Consider the following 15177-nt stretch of genomic DNA (forward strand, 5'->3'; position numbering starts at 1 on the left):
GGATTGGTGATACAGAAATCTGACCCTTATTTGACTTTTTAATATAATTTGAAGAAGAAGAGTAGATCAAATTTATTTCTACTCAAACCCAATCAAACAGCGATGTTACAAAAATGCCTTTTATGCTCACCTCATTGACATTGGCAGTTGTTTCAAATTAAAGGCTTCACAGGAGGCTGGAAGATACAGAAAAAAAAAACACATTGGCCTGAACTTAGAAGCACATAAAACAGAAGGATTATAAACTTCCTACTTAGAAGCAATTAGCGAAGTAAACAAGTGAAGCTGCCAGACTGCTTTCTTTTAGCACGCAATCTGGCATCCTAGCAACCGCAGGGGGTTATTAGTGCCAAATGCTTGTACAAAAAAAAATTAACAGCAAATAAGGGTTAAGGCTTAAAATTACACAGCATTTTTTTTATTTTTATTTTTTTTACTTATGATGAACATTTTAGAAGGAACTATTTTGCTGTTATGCAGTTGGTCTACATTAACTAATTGTGACTGAATTTTTTTTTTTTTTTTTGTAGGAACCAATGGGCTTGTGACATATCACATCTCACAGGGAAGTTTCACGATCAACCCGGTCACAGGGGTCATAACAACCACTAAGTCTTTGGATAGGGAGCTTCAGGATTATTATTCTATCACAGGTACTGTCCTCATTTTTTTTTATCCCTTTAGTGTCGTGCAAAACTTTTCACATCCCTTAATTTTATTTCACATTTCATCATGTTGCAACCCCAAACTGGTTATAGTTCAACACATATTGGGCATATTGTGAAGTAGGGGATTCTAAAAATTGTGCGGTGAATTTCTATCCAGACCCCCTTTTACCCTAAGACCCCTAAATAAAATCCCAGATCAATCGGACCAGTGCCTTCAGAAATCAAGATTTGTGAGGAGTGTTAAACCATGTGTCATTTAAACAAACTAAATGGTAAATGCATATGATCTCTGAAGGCCTATTAAAAATTATGCATCATGAAGTCCAAATAGTAAGAGCACACAGTTCTGTTTAGAAGCACGGCTATGTTGGAAATATAGTCAGATGTAGAAAAAAATGTTAGACCACCTTGTTTTCCTGACTTTACACAGGTCTGTCTTACATTGTCTGTCAAAGGGAACATGATAAGGTACCATCATACAAGTTATTCTTGAAAGAGGTTCATAAAGAGTTCCCACAGTGAGACTTGGTGCTGGTAGGCTTAATTTGTGGGTATGTTTTATTTGACAGGAATAAGGAAACTGGCTTGTTAATTGGAAGAAGCTAACTATAGGGGAATTCTTGCAGAAGGCCTGTCAGAGGCTGCAAAAAAATTAGGTTTGGGGGAATGTTCAACTTCCACCAAAGCCATAAACAGAGATCCAGAGCTATAACGGAAATGTTTTGTATGAAGAATTTTCATGTTTTAAACTAGCCTAGTATAAATCCAGACCTAAATGAATAATGTATATGTAAGATATCCTACGCCTAATTTTGCTGAATCAGTGTTATTTTACAAAGTTTTTCCACGGGTCATGGAGGGAAAACATCCTAACAGAGTTGTAGCAGTTATTCCTGCAAATATATCTCTGCAAGATTTTCCATTAGGTGTTGACTCAGCAGAGCTGAATATATTTCCCCACATTTTTATTGATATAAAATAAAAAAAATATCTGGTTCCCTTCTCACAATTAAGCACCCTGTGTGTTGGTTTATCCAATAAAAGCCCAATAAAATACATTGATGATTGTAATTGTAATGTGATAAAATGTTGAAAGGTTATAGAGGCATACTGTAGTTTTACTATAGGTTATAAAATTCTCAAACATCTGCTTTGAATTATTTTAGACTAACTATACTGTGTGTTTTTGATGATCTGCCAGTTTATGCAAAAGATGGAGGCCTCCCACCCAACTATGCTAAAGCAACAGTAAAGATCAAGATCCTTGATGCCAATGACAACGCCCCTGTTTTTGGACGTCTCTACCACAGCATAGAGGTGCCTGAAAATATGGAGGCGCTACCTCTTTTTACCGTAAAGGCCACAGATCCAGATGAGGGAGACAGTGGAGAGATTCACTACAGAATTTCAGGTGTGACTATGTTATAATATTTTTTTTCTTCTTTTTTTTACTTTCCACATGATTTGTAAACATTTTATAGTCAAAGGGTGATGATGCTTCATTGTGAAACACCCATATTTTTCTTTTTTTGGCAGCCGGGGATCCATCTGGAAACTTCCATATTGACCAGAAAACAGGCCTGCTGTATACTTCAAGGCCACTAGATCGGGAAAAGAGACCTGGGTATACATTAACAGTTGTAGCTCAGGACAAGGGCAGTCTTCCACTTAGCAGTAGTACTACTGTTGAAGTGACAGTTCTTGACAGTAATGACCACAGTCCACAGTTTGAAAGCAGCAGCTATACTGCGGACATTGCAGAAGATGTTCCCATCGGTTCCCTGGTTCTAGAAGTCCGAGCCATTGATTTGGACAATGGACCCAACAGTCAAATCCTCTACTTCCTGAGCCACGGCTCTCAGAGCATGTTCATCATAGACCAGAACACGGGCCGTATTATCACAGCTGCACCCCTAGATAGAGAGAAAACTGCCTCGTACACTTTTATGGTGTGCGCCACCGATTCCTCTCCCACAAACCCCCTGAATTCAACTGCTGAAGTTACTATCTACATCCAAGATGTGAACGACCACTCCCCTTTCTTCATCCAGGATCCACTTATTCTGAACATCTCTGCCAGCTCCATTTCTAGTCGGGGAATCTTAGCCACAATGAGGGCTGAAGATAAGGACTTTGGAGCTAATGGGTCTGTTTTTTATCGTTTTGCCAACCCTGTGAGGGGGTTTACAATCAACTCACTAACAGGAGACATCCAGTGCACAGAAAAGCTTCAGTCCCTCACCCAAACCCAGAGGACTCTGATTGTTCAGGCCATGGACCAAGGAAATCCTGCTCAGTCTTCACTGGGAGTTGTTATCATTTATATTAAGGAGCAAAACTACAGAGGGATCCGCTTTTCTCGTACAGCAAGAGATGTCAGTTTACAAGAGAATGCTGCAAAAGGTTTGAATGAATCATATTGCTTTGTGATGTAAACAACAAAAATCATATGGCAATGTTTTAACATTGTATTTTCTTAATGCCTTAGGAACGGTAGTGACAAAGACAGAAGCCCAGTATCCCGATGGCTCCAAAACTGGCATTATCTACAGCATTTTTAGTGGAAACAAATTGCAGTCTTTTGGGATAAACCCCATTACAGGTATGTTTACTAAAGGCTAAAAAATGTGCAAGGAGATCTAAGTCAGTGGTTAACTTTCTGATGTTATTGTTCTCTGATGAACCAGGGGAAATATGGGTGCAGAAATCTGAAGGACTCGACTTTGAGGAAACCCCAAAACTCCGCCTTGTTGTGAAAGCAGAAACATCGTCTTCCAGCTCCTACATGGCTGTTAACTTGATTCTACAGGACGTGAATGACAACTTGCCCCGCTTCCAGCTCCAGAACTATGTGGCATACATCCGAGAGGCACAGGGACACAATTCCCCCATTATCCAGGTGCTGTAGCTAGTCTTATGTATTTTTCTTATTGCTGTACAAGAATTTATTTGAGAGCTCCTAAACAGTCTGGAAAGTTTGTAATTTGATCCTAAATTTTCATTTCCCAAGTCTGGATAGTTATGGAAAAAATAAAGTTGGATTCAGAACAAAGGGTTTTCAGTTCCCAGAATTTATTTGTTATATCTTTTATATACTGTTATATCTAAATGTTAGAAATGACTTTTTGAAAAAAAAAAACAAATAAATAAAGGGCTTTTTTACATCTGTTTATGTTCAGATGATGACATTTGGTTTGCTCATCATAACCTTTTTTCCTAAACTCATATTTAAACTAATCAAAGTTTGTCCACAGGACAAGAAATAAATAAACAGTCCTTTGCTACACTGGCAGAGTAGATGCCAGCCTTGACAGTGTGTTGTTTTGTGCTTTAAGAAAATAAAATGCAGGGCATAAAACACAACTAGGTGAATGTTTTGATTTCAAACCTTCATAATGTAAAAAAAAAAAGGCACTCAATAATTCATCATTTAGAATCCTTTTCTATTCTCTAGTGCCATAAAGTTTGTTCTTCAGTTTTTTTTTCCTGTTTTTTAAACTTGTGACCCAAATTGAAGTTACAATAAAACAGCAATTGTGAATATTTCTAAATATGTGTTTCTTTTCATTTGGTAATTAGGTTGCTGCAGATGACATGGACCAGGGTCAAAATGCACAGGTGACATACTCCATCAGGTCATCGTCCATGAGTGGGTTATTCAAGATTGACCCCTTGACTGGAAGTATCACCACTGGTGCCATCATGGACCGGGAGATCTGGACCCAAACAAAGTGAGCTTTTCTTAACACTGCCTCTATTTTTATGGTCTATGCTTTCAAACATCAAAACACCAAAGAAGATTATATCCGCCTACAGTCATAACCAACTATAATGGCTCTTTGAAGAAACCTAGGTAGTGAGGGTTAAAACGGCATCTAATTCCTCTTTCAGATTATTAGAGTAATTTTGAGATGAATCACTCTGAATTGCATTAACGTACACATAGAGATGTTAGCTCATTTCTGTTTGAGGTAAATACTTCAAACCTAAAATTGTTGATTTCTTAGGTTGTGGGTGTAATTATTTCCAAGAACCCAACAGATTTCCAGTACAGTGCTGAAAACTGGAAATAATAAGGTCATTCAGCAGAATAATGGTAGTAAATAAATGATCAAATCAACACAGAAATAGTTCATCAAAACAAAATAAACCTTGTCCTCAGTCCTCTGGTCTAAATCCTACAGAAAACAAGCTGAGAGCTGAAGTGAAAGGAGTAGGAAGGACAACTTAGGTTTATGTACAATCCAAATTTCATATATGTATGCATTTAAGTTGTGTCTGACTAAATAGTTTTTAACTATAATGTTGTTGTTTTTTTACACCAAATGTGAGCATTTGTTTTTAATGTAAACTCAAAATAAATATAAACTGAACTATTTCCCCCTTAGAATTTATTTAAATACATACCATTGATTTTTTTTTTCATGTACATACTTTTTAATGCAATGCATTTTCTTGGTTTTCTAGTTGACCATATTTTAAAAAATTGTTTCAGGCATAGAAATGCACCAAAGGGGTTGAAAACAACATTTGAGATAATTAAATCAAGAAAAATATATCTTAATTTTCATACAGCTCTTATACAGCTCTTTCACATAGTGAATCTTCATTGTCTTATTTGCTGCGATGGCTTATGTATCCGGGTTCAACTACAGTTCAGATAATGATATCCCTTTTGGCACCAGGCTTGTTGTTGTGGCAACAGACCGGGGAACCCCACGGCTGGCTGGCTCTGCCACCCTAACTGTGATCATCGTAGACCTCAATGACAACAGTCCCATGATTCCTGTGCCACGAGAGATCCGGGTGCCTGAGGGTAAGCATCCCAGTGGAAGTTAGTTCAGTGATCTTATCATAAAGCCTCTCATCATGCTCCCTGGCAGCTTGCTCAGCGGAGCTTAGTGAGAAAAATCTAACTCCTTTTATGAAACAAGTTATTGCCAGTGTTTCTGCGTTCATTTCCTGTATCTTCAGTCCAGGCTTTTAGAACCGGATATTTCTTCATAGAAAAAATGTTTTTCATTAGAAAGACTATGCTTTATTTCAGATGCACAGCAAATTACTTGTTTTATTTCCTATATATATACAGATACTCTTATTGGGACAGTTATCACCCGGGTCACAGGAAATGATGTTGACTCAGAACCACCGCTGTCCTATACATTACACCTGGATGCTAACAGCCAAGGCATGTTTGGAATTCATCATTATGGGGGAGGAGTGTCTTTGACCGGCTCTCTTGACCATGAAGAGAGGACGTGGTACACGCTGATGGTGCGCTCATCTGACTCCGAACATCAAAGCGAAGCCAATCTCACCATTCTTGTTGATGACGTGAATGACAATGCCCCCGTGTTTACTCAGGATTTCTATCAGGTAAATGTACCTTTTAAAAAGAATAATTGCAAGGTCACTTTTCATCACTTAGAGTAGAAAACTATTTTTGAAAAGTCATTGGGGTATATATTATAGATGTGTTCTGTTTCTGAACAGGTTACTGTGTCAGAGCACCAAGGAGCAGGCAGTGCACTTATCACCTTAACAGCCACTGACCGTGACTCTGGCGAGAACGGCAAAATTACCTACAGAGTGATGTCATCCACTAAGGGGGCATTCTTCATTGATCCAAATAATGGTAAGAAAGTTTCCATATTTCAAGGTGCTTTATGTCTATTTTACTATAAAATGAAATAATTAATTTAGTACATGCTTTGATTTAATGTGGAAGGTGTTTGGAACAAGGAAAACAGATTTCTTTATATTTTGTACCCAAAAACAAAATAAAACCTACATGTTTTTCAACACAAATATTTTGATGCAATCTCCACCAAAGCTACTGTAAAAGTCTCACTTACTGTTGTAATGTTTCACAGTATTAATCAATTTACCTCATCCACTTTCAAATAGTGATCCAACCTGCAGTTTAGTGTAACATCATACTATGTGCTACCCAAGATAATTTACACTACCAGTCAAAAGTTTTGACACACTTTCTTTTGCAATGGTACATCTTTTGTTATTTATATTGGAAACATTTTTTAGATGACTACCTCACAAAATAATGCCAAGGTTATGTAAGCGGTAATCAAAGCAAAGTGGTTATATTGAACAATCTAATATGATTTTAATTTTAGCCTTTTCAAATTTCATTTTGTTTGCTACAAAATTATATATACCATTGTTTCATAATTTTATTGTCCTCTCAATTTATCTAAGGTGAGAAAGTGTTAGAAGAAAGTAAACGCTTTTGAATGTCAAATCTACCCAAAATTTGCCTGGCAATGTAGATATTAAGGTTAAATGAAATGTCATAAGAATATGCAATATGTGTTAATGTTGGTTAAAGTGATGAGGATATGGTATAAAAACGCCTACGTTTTATGTTTCTGGAAAGCCCCTGTCACACCTTGACGATTTAGACCAGCGTATGCTTAAAGGGATAGTTCGGTATTTTTGACATGAATCTGTATGGCATCTCGATCACCAGCGGCATGCAATCACACTGACTTACCCCTGGCAGCGTCCTGTGAGCAGAGTTATCGTCCAGTTTTGGTCAAGCCGAAAGTAGTCCTGCAGGTTTTTAGGTACAGCGAAATAAAACGTTTCTCTTACCAATTGATAACGACGTGTGACTTTTTCCACTACAATGTTTTTGGGATGCGAAAATATCACTCTTTTGGACACATAATGTTTTGGGAAGAGAAAAGTTTTATTTCGCTGTTCCTAAAAACCTGCAGGACTACTTTCGGCTTGACCAAAACTGGACGATAACTCTGCTCACAGGACGCTGCCAGGGGTAAGTCAGTGTGATTGCATGCCGCTGGTGATCGGGATGCCATACAGATTCATGTCAAAAATACCGAACTATCCCTTTAACACATGAAAAATCTTTCAAAAACGCTGGCATACTTTGGATAAGTTCTGGGTACGTTTTGTATAAGTTATGAAAACGCTGAAACACGCTGGTACATCGAAAAGTTTTGAGCATGCTAAAAATTTCCCGACATATGCCATACGTGGAGCATAAGTTATAGGTAAGTTATCTGATCGTTGACATATGTTTAGTGTTATTTATTCATAAGTTGCGGCATCTAGCTTATCCAAAACCTTTGAGTAACTTGTGCATAACTTATGCGTAACTTATCAAGAACTTATCTCCAACGTATATCAACGTATTTGACGTGTTTCAGACCAACACTTAACATGTTTCTAACTTACAGCTAACGTATAATGGCATATTTGCAGCGTTCCGGTGTGAAAGTTGGTTCACAGGAGGAAACAGTCAGTTTTCCTTCAGACTTCATCCCCATCATGGGGTGATGCAGTGCATTATGCATAAGTTAGGCTGTCGTTGGACATAAGTTCTGCACTCGTCTTGAATATGCTATGTATACGCCCAAAATTGAAAAAATACATAGAAAGTTCAGAGTATGCAAGCATTTTAGGAGATTCTGGGGTGTCAGGCTTACGATGGCTAAATCGGCAAGGTTTGACAGGGCCCTAAGGTTTACTGTGCAATATATCATTCCAACCTAATAGTTATTATAACTATCCTTTGTGTTTTTTTCTTTCTGCTTTGTCTGTCACTTAAAATCTGAATAAAATAAATACATATTTTATTGCAAGGCACCACAAGTATCCTACTGGGTAAATTTCCATTTATTTTGAAAAGCTCATTCAGTATTTTTTTTTTTTAGGAACTCTTTTTATCAACCAGAAGACAGAACTGGATTTTGAACATCCTTCCATTCTTGTTGCTATTGAAGCAAGGGACCATGGTACTCCATCTCTATCATCCATCGCCACTGTTCAGATCCATGTATCCGATGTTAATGACAACGCTCCAGTTTTTCACCAGTCTGAGTACAGAGCCACTGTCTCTGAGGATGGCCTTCCTGGATCAACTGTTCTCACATTAGAAGCCGTGGATGGAGACCTTTTTCGGGAAAACTGTGGTTTTGATTTTGCAATTGCCAGTGGCAACTCTGGTAATACCTTCCAGATTGAGAGTAGTGTGCACTTCCTGGAGGGTCGGGGATTCCAGACAGTCGGCAGCCTGATTCTGATGGAAAAGCTTGACTTTGAAGCATTCCCAACTTATAACCTGACTGTTGTGGTATCAGATCGGGGGATCCCCCAACGTAGCTCTAGTGTGCCAGTCCTAATCAGTATAACAGATGCTAATGACAACCCTCCAACATTCAGTAGAACAGATTACAGTGTTGTACTAAGTGAGGGTGTAGCAATGGGGACAGAGATCTTGCATTTATCAGCCACAGATCCAGACTCTGCCCCCAATGGAGAGGTGCAGTACACTATAAGTTCAGGAGATCAGACAAATCTGTTTGAGGTGGATCGTTGGACTGGAGTACTGAGGCTACAAAGACCTTTAGACAGCAAAGCACAGCTATCCCATATGATTGTTGTCCAGGCGACTGATGTTCAGGGCCATTATGCTTTGGCTGCAGTACATATCGAGGTAAAAGACATAAATGACAACAGGCCTTTCTTCCCTCTTAAATCAGTTACTGCAAGTGTCAGGGAGAACCAACCCCCAAATGCCTTAGTTACAATGCTGCATGCAGTTGACCATGATAAGGGAGTCTTTGGACAGCTGAAGTATTACCTCTTAGATACCTCTAAAGATAGACAAGAGGATTTCTTCATAAATCAAACATCAGGTGAAGTACGAACATGCTCTACATTTGACTTTGAGAAGGTCAACTACTTTTATTTTGTAGCTGTCGCCATGGATGCTGGCAATTATTCTGCCACCGTAACAGTACAGGTTTATGTCACAGGTGAGGATGAATACGATCCTGTTTTCATCTCATCAGACTTCACATTTGAAGTGCCTGAAGGAGCAAAGAGAGGTCAGATCATTGGCAAAGTACATGCCAGTGATGAGGATGGAGGTGTGGATGGCACTGTCCTTTACTCATTATCAGAACATTCGCCTTACTTTGAAGTCAATGAATCAAGCGGAGAAATTTCAATAAAGATGGACAGCAGTAGTAGACATGTGAGCCGCTCTAAAAGAGAGATACGTGTGATTACTCTGGAAGTGACTGCTCACAGCCCTGTAGATACTTCTCGCACAGCAGTGGCCAAAGTTTTCGTAGATGTCAGCCATACATCCTTTGGCCTTACTACAGACATGAGCATGTTGCTTGTCAGTGTCATTGCTGTTTCGCTTGGGACGATAATGATTTTGATAGTAATTGCTGTGGCACTATTTTTTGTTAGGTTGCAACGTCGTAAAAGGGAGCAAAGAACCCATAAGAGAAACCCAATGTCAGGCACCTTACTGCACAATTTTGAGGAAACAAAACTAGCAGCAAGTGAAATTATATATCATCAAACCCTTCCTGGGTATGCATCTGACCAAAGTGGTAATGTTGGTGGACCATACACTCGTGGGGGTTCCCTTGATCCGTCCCACTCTAGTGGCCGTGGATCTGCAGAGGCAGCTGAGGATGACGAAATACGAATGATTAATGAGTATCCTCGAGTGTCAAGCATCTCTTCTTCCATGCAGGAGCGTATTTCTGCCCGAGGTCCAGACTCTGGAATTCAGCAGGATGCTGATCAGCTCTCAGATGTTTCATGTGAACCATCTTTGGACTGGTTTAAAGGAAAGAAAGTGAGCAGCACAAATAGTACTTTGATAGCTGGCCAGGTGCCAGTCTACAGGGATGATAGGGGTGGATACGTAGGTGTCGGGCGAGGACTCAGCATCTCCCAGCCAAAAGACTATACCTTCCCAGAGGATGGGAAACCCCCTGTGGATGGCTCCCTTACAGCCATTGTGGCAGGTGATGAGGAGCTGAGGGGCAGCTACAACTGGGACTACCTTCTAAATTGGTGCCCTCAGTTTCAACCTTTAGCTAATGTTTTTACAGAAATAGCACGTTTAAAAGATGAAACTGCTCCCTCTCATTCCCGGAGGTCATTTCAACACAAAGCAAAAGCAGAGTCGAGGATTGACCCTCCGCCTCTCATAACCTCTGTGGCCCACCCTGGGGCCAAAACTGTACCCCCAAAACTTGCAATCACAAGGACTTTCTCTCACCTGGCCTCGTTACGAAGATCACCCATCAGTGCTGAGGGGTCCATCTCCTCGGTTGCGATGTCTCCAAGTTTTTCTCCATCTCTTTCACCGCTGGCAGCACGCTCTCCTGCAGTTACACCCTTCAGTGTCTCACAGGGCCCCTCTGCCTCCTTGATTAGCACAACTGAACATAGTTTTGAACACAGCGACGAGGCAGACCTACGGATTTAAACTCTAAACTGCTGGATTAAAATCCAGTCACTGCTGTTCAAAACTTGTGCTACTGTAGGACCACAGGCTGCAACTTGAATGCTGTAATATTAAACCATCTTTGTTCTGTTTCTCAAAAAAAAAACAAGTGCGCAGTTGTATTTTCTGACCAAAAAGCTGAAGCTGTGGTGCTTTTTAAGACAAAACATCACTTAGAGGCCAAAAAAAAGTTATGCCTTTCTGTGGTGTGTGTTTGTATATGTTTATGTATTTCTGCTTTGTTTATTAGTCTTAATTTGCACATTTAAATAGGGATTTATACATGTCAATATTTTGTACAAAGTCATTGTTTATATTTTTGTACCTAGATGTGGTTTCTGTCAATAAAACGTTGCGTTAAGAGTTAAGGGTAGAAGACACCTCAGAACATATCTGTATATTTGTAGCTTGTACTGTATACTTGTTTGTACTGTATGTTTGTGATATTTTATGTATTCTCAACCTTGTGGTTCAAATGAGGTTCCTCATTAATGTGTTTAAAAGTTCATGACCTAAATGTAAATATTTGTTGTACAAGAGATTTCTTTGATTTCTTAAATGAAACATCTTCAGAAAAAAAAAACCTGTATATTTAACTGCTTATAATGAATGTGAAAAGCTAAAAGGTCTTTATCACAGGTCACCCTAAACTGTGCAAAGGAAAGGGAAATGTGACACCCGTTTTTCCTGTGCATCAGGGCGATGGATTTCTTAATTTTTTTACTTTAGGCCTTATTGTTTCTCATGCTATATTGTAAAAAAAAAAAAAGTACCTTTTAAACAGGTTTATGAAAAAAATCACTAGTTATGTCGGTAGCAAAACTATTCCAGAAAATTAAGCAATTTTCATCTAGTAAATTAATGTTTCTCTATAAAGACAAAAACACGATTAAAAAAATGCCTTTTTGCTCTAAATCGGGCAATTTTGTTTTGGGAATTGTTATGTACATAATTTAAACATAGATTTGCCTGTTTTGACTTTTTATTTATCCACTAATAAGTTTTAATATTTTATACTATGGTCTTCAAGAAGCACCTTGGAGTATTTCAGATCATTTTATGCAGATACCCTCATCGAATCATGGTCGTGAGCACTAATATGTTTTTGTCAACCTTTTACTGAACAATATAACGAGTTCTTAATGGCCCTGTTTAGTAGGTAGTTCTATACTTATGTTATCTTCAAATCTTTTACAGTGATTTTATTTAAGCAGGCTTAGAAAATACAGGCTTTATGTTTGAATATCCTGACCACCATATACAAATAAGCACCACTGCTTTTTGTTATATTTTTAAATAACATATGTTAAAAAAATGAAAGTCTGCCATTTGTCTCCCTTGAAGGAGAAATCATAACAAAGATGACTGCAAATGATTTTGAACCTATTCATCTAGACTTAAGGTAAAAAGTGCCTGATTAAAGTTCTTGAGAATGTTGTCTGAGAGTGTTGTCTCTGTTATATGTTTCTGTGTTACAGCAAAAATTTTGTTTACTCATATAACAGTCATGTATAAACATAATCCATGCATGTAGTACATGCACCAGCAGGACTTTTAACATTTCGTAACTAAAGGGAATTGTTGCAGCTGTCGAAAGAGTTGGGCTCCTAAACGCACAGTTCTTTCTTATTTATAACATTTAAAAGATTATTTATTCTTTGTGCCTGTGTTTCTCTCTACTAAGTATTAGCAGGATTACCAGTAAGTAAAGATGCGCAGGTTGGAGATTTGGTGATGAGTCTTAGATTTTGTAAAACTCTGACCTACAAATACAGATTTTTGCAACAACAACAACACAATAAAGGGTTAAATTTTCCAAATCATTAAGCTCAAGATTTAAAAGGAATATTGGATTACTTACTGGAAAGATTTTAATCTATTTTTATGCTTCTTAAATACTACCAGGTTAAAGAGATTTCTCAATCAGCTTTACTTGAAAAAACAGATATAGAATAAAGGTGATTGGATGGTTATCGAAAGAAAACATAACTAAAATGATTACTACATATTTCCATTACTTAAAAAAAATACCTGGTTAACTTTATTCACACCTCCAAACAAAGAAGAGTATATGCTCTTTACACAAAATCTATTTAAGATAAATACCAGTAGGTTCCTATTTGGTACCTTAGAAAAAAGCATTCTGACATGTTACATTTCAGTTCAATTTCAGTTCAGTTTATTAAAGCTACAGTGTGTAATTTTCAGCGACATCTAGCGGTCAGACAGCAGAATGCAGCAACATGAACGTCTCCCCCACACCGCTTCTCCCCCCCAACAGTACGGCGAGCGTTACGGGACAAAATGTCTTCCACGACGTCGGAATCACCTACCTTCTCAAGTGATGAGGTTTGTTTACATAGATAATTTTACAGATAGTATTTCATTAGTCTGTGTAGGGTATAGATTTCATGTAGACTTAAGATAATAAATATACCCGTTATTTTTTCTACGTCGTTGTGACGTTTTGGTGAGCTGCTTTGCATGGTGATATAAACAGACGAAGTAATTGTAGTCATTAGTTTAACAGCGAGATTGTGTTCGCTGGAAGAATATATATTCCCCGTTTACAGAGTCCAAGTCATGTTTGTGGCACAGGGGTTACAAGGCGAGGAAGAGGGAGAGGAACAGGGCGAGGGCAGAGAGGCCGTGGTGGGCGTGCAGCTAGGGCCAGGCGAGGGAGGGGTGCCAGCGGGGTGAGAGCAGAGGAGGAAAGGCTTGAAGATCTCCAAAGGAGCCGGAGAGAAGTAACCGAGGTATATATCCAGAAAATTATTTTACAGAAAATTACTGAATCATTACCTGTGAAACGTCAGGGATGTTGCTGAATAAGTATACTGGAGAGTAACAGCATCATCACGCAGCATGTTATTGTTTTAGACAGGTCTGAGCATCCTGTACTCCAAAAACTGCAGTGATATTAGACAATAGTGTGTGTAGGATTAATTACCTGTCCAAGAGAAAACTGGCAACTTGAGCGTCACTTTGAAAACCTTTTTCCTCCATCAGTGACTTCCATCGTGTAAATGCCGTGCCAATGTCGATCCGTGTTTTTTGCCGTTTCTTGTCACGCTTGCGTTTATTCTCGTCGTGTTTCCGCTTCTTAGATGACGGGGGTTCGGTGTCCGCCGCTTTTCGTTCTGATACAGAGTAGGCATGATCCTCCATTCGTCTGATGTTTGGCCAAACAGTTTGCAAAGTCACTCACGCCTGCCGCCTTGTTCACCTTTCTTGTTACTGAGGCGCAGTATACCTGCTTCTTCTTCTTCTTTGGTTTCAGGCAGACTAAACGCTTCTCAGGCATAATACTGCCATCTACTGTTCAGTATCGTCTCAGTTCATCTCTCTCAACTTGCCGTAGTTATTTTCGAGCGTCATGGGAGATCTCGCAATCGCTAGTTTGTTGCCTCTGCGCTTGCCGTAGCGCAAAGATGTCAGCCTCCATGGCTGCGAGACCCGCTCCTATGTAATTATAAATAACGAATTCTAAGGCAACGCAAATATTATGGTTAAAAGGCTGAGCTCATAGGTGATGATAAATAACATAGTTATGTATAATATATTAAATTTCTGACTTTATATGCCTGTAATTATTACACACTGTAGCTTTAAGGCCAATTCAGAACACATATCATCCCAAGGCACTTTACAATTCACCAGATTATACAGTCAAATGGATTTGAAGTTTTCTGTCTAAGGAAAACCAGTTGATTGCATTGACTCATTGACTCAAAGGCAATATCTCACACTAAGCATGCTTGTAGCGACAATGGAGAGGAAAAATTCCCTTTTAACAGAAAGAAACCTCCAGCAGAACCAGCCTCAGTGTGAGCGGCCATCTGCCGAGGCCGACTGGGGTTCAAGGAGGCAGAAGCAGACATACAGAAAGAAGCAAAGATACAAAAGGTGGCCCCATCCAGGAAACACACAGACGAGCACCGAGCCAGCTCCCATGTCAGAGGATGAAGAGAGCACATCCAGCTGGTCACAGTCAGAGAAACAGGACCACACAAAAAAAAACAGGCCAATCTTGAATATCTATAAACAAAGGTCTGATTGCAGCATCACAGCTGATATTTCTCTTCAGGATGGTGTCACAGTCAAACAGGAAATTACCAGATGAAGCTATTTTAAGAAAAAGAGAGAGTGTAACATTAGAGATTGAAATAAACTGCACAGTTGGAGAATAGAGATATAATGAAGCAGAAT

At 38.9% G+C, this 15177-nt stretch overlaps 1 protein-coding gene across 1 annotated transcript in view; it reads left to right on the forward strand.

Moving 5' to 3' along the window:
• Positions 1–12413, forward strand: part of LOC119789528 (protocadherin-16-like) — a 103877-nt gene extending 91464 nt beyond the window's left edge. Inside the window, exons 12-21 of the mRNA XM_038294451.1 lie at positions 531–653; positions 1870–2079; positions 2205–3071; positions 3157–3270; positions 3356–3567; positions 4248–4399; positions 5354–5484; positions 5758–6044; positions 6162–6303; positions 8366–12413. Of these exons, the coding sequence (XP_038150379.1) occupies positions 531–653; positions 1870–2079; positions 2205–3071; positions 3157–3270; positions 3356–3567; positions 4248–4399; positions 5354–5484; positions 5758–6044; positions 6162–6303; positions 8366–10950 (4823 nt within the window). The 3' untranslated portion in view covers positions 10951–12413. The remainder of the gene's footprint in view (positions 1–530; positions 654–1869; positions 2080–2204; positions 3072–3156; positions 3271–3355; positions 3568–4247; positions 4400–5353; positions 5485–5757; positions 6045–6161; positions 6304–8365) is intronic.
• Positions 12414–15177: the final 2764 nt, after the last annotated feature.

The sequence above is a fragment of the Cyprinodon tularosa genome, unplaced genomic scaffold, assembly GCF_016077235.1.
Source record: "Cyprinodon tularosa strain WSP-4 unplaced genomic scaffold, ASM1607723v1 ctg34, whole genome shotgun sequence".
Taxonomy (NCBI): Eukaryota; Metazoa; Chordata; class Actinopteri; order Cyprinodontiformes; family Cyprinodontidae; genus Cyprinodon; species Cyprinodon tularosa.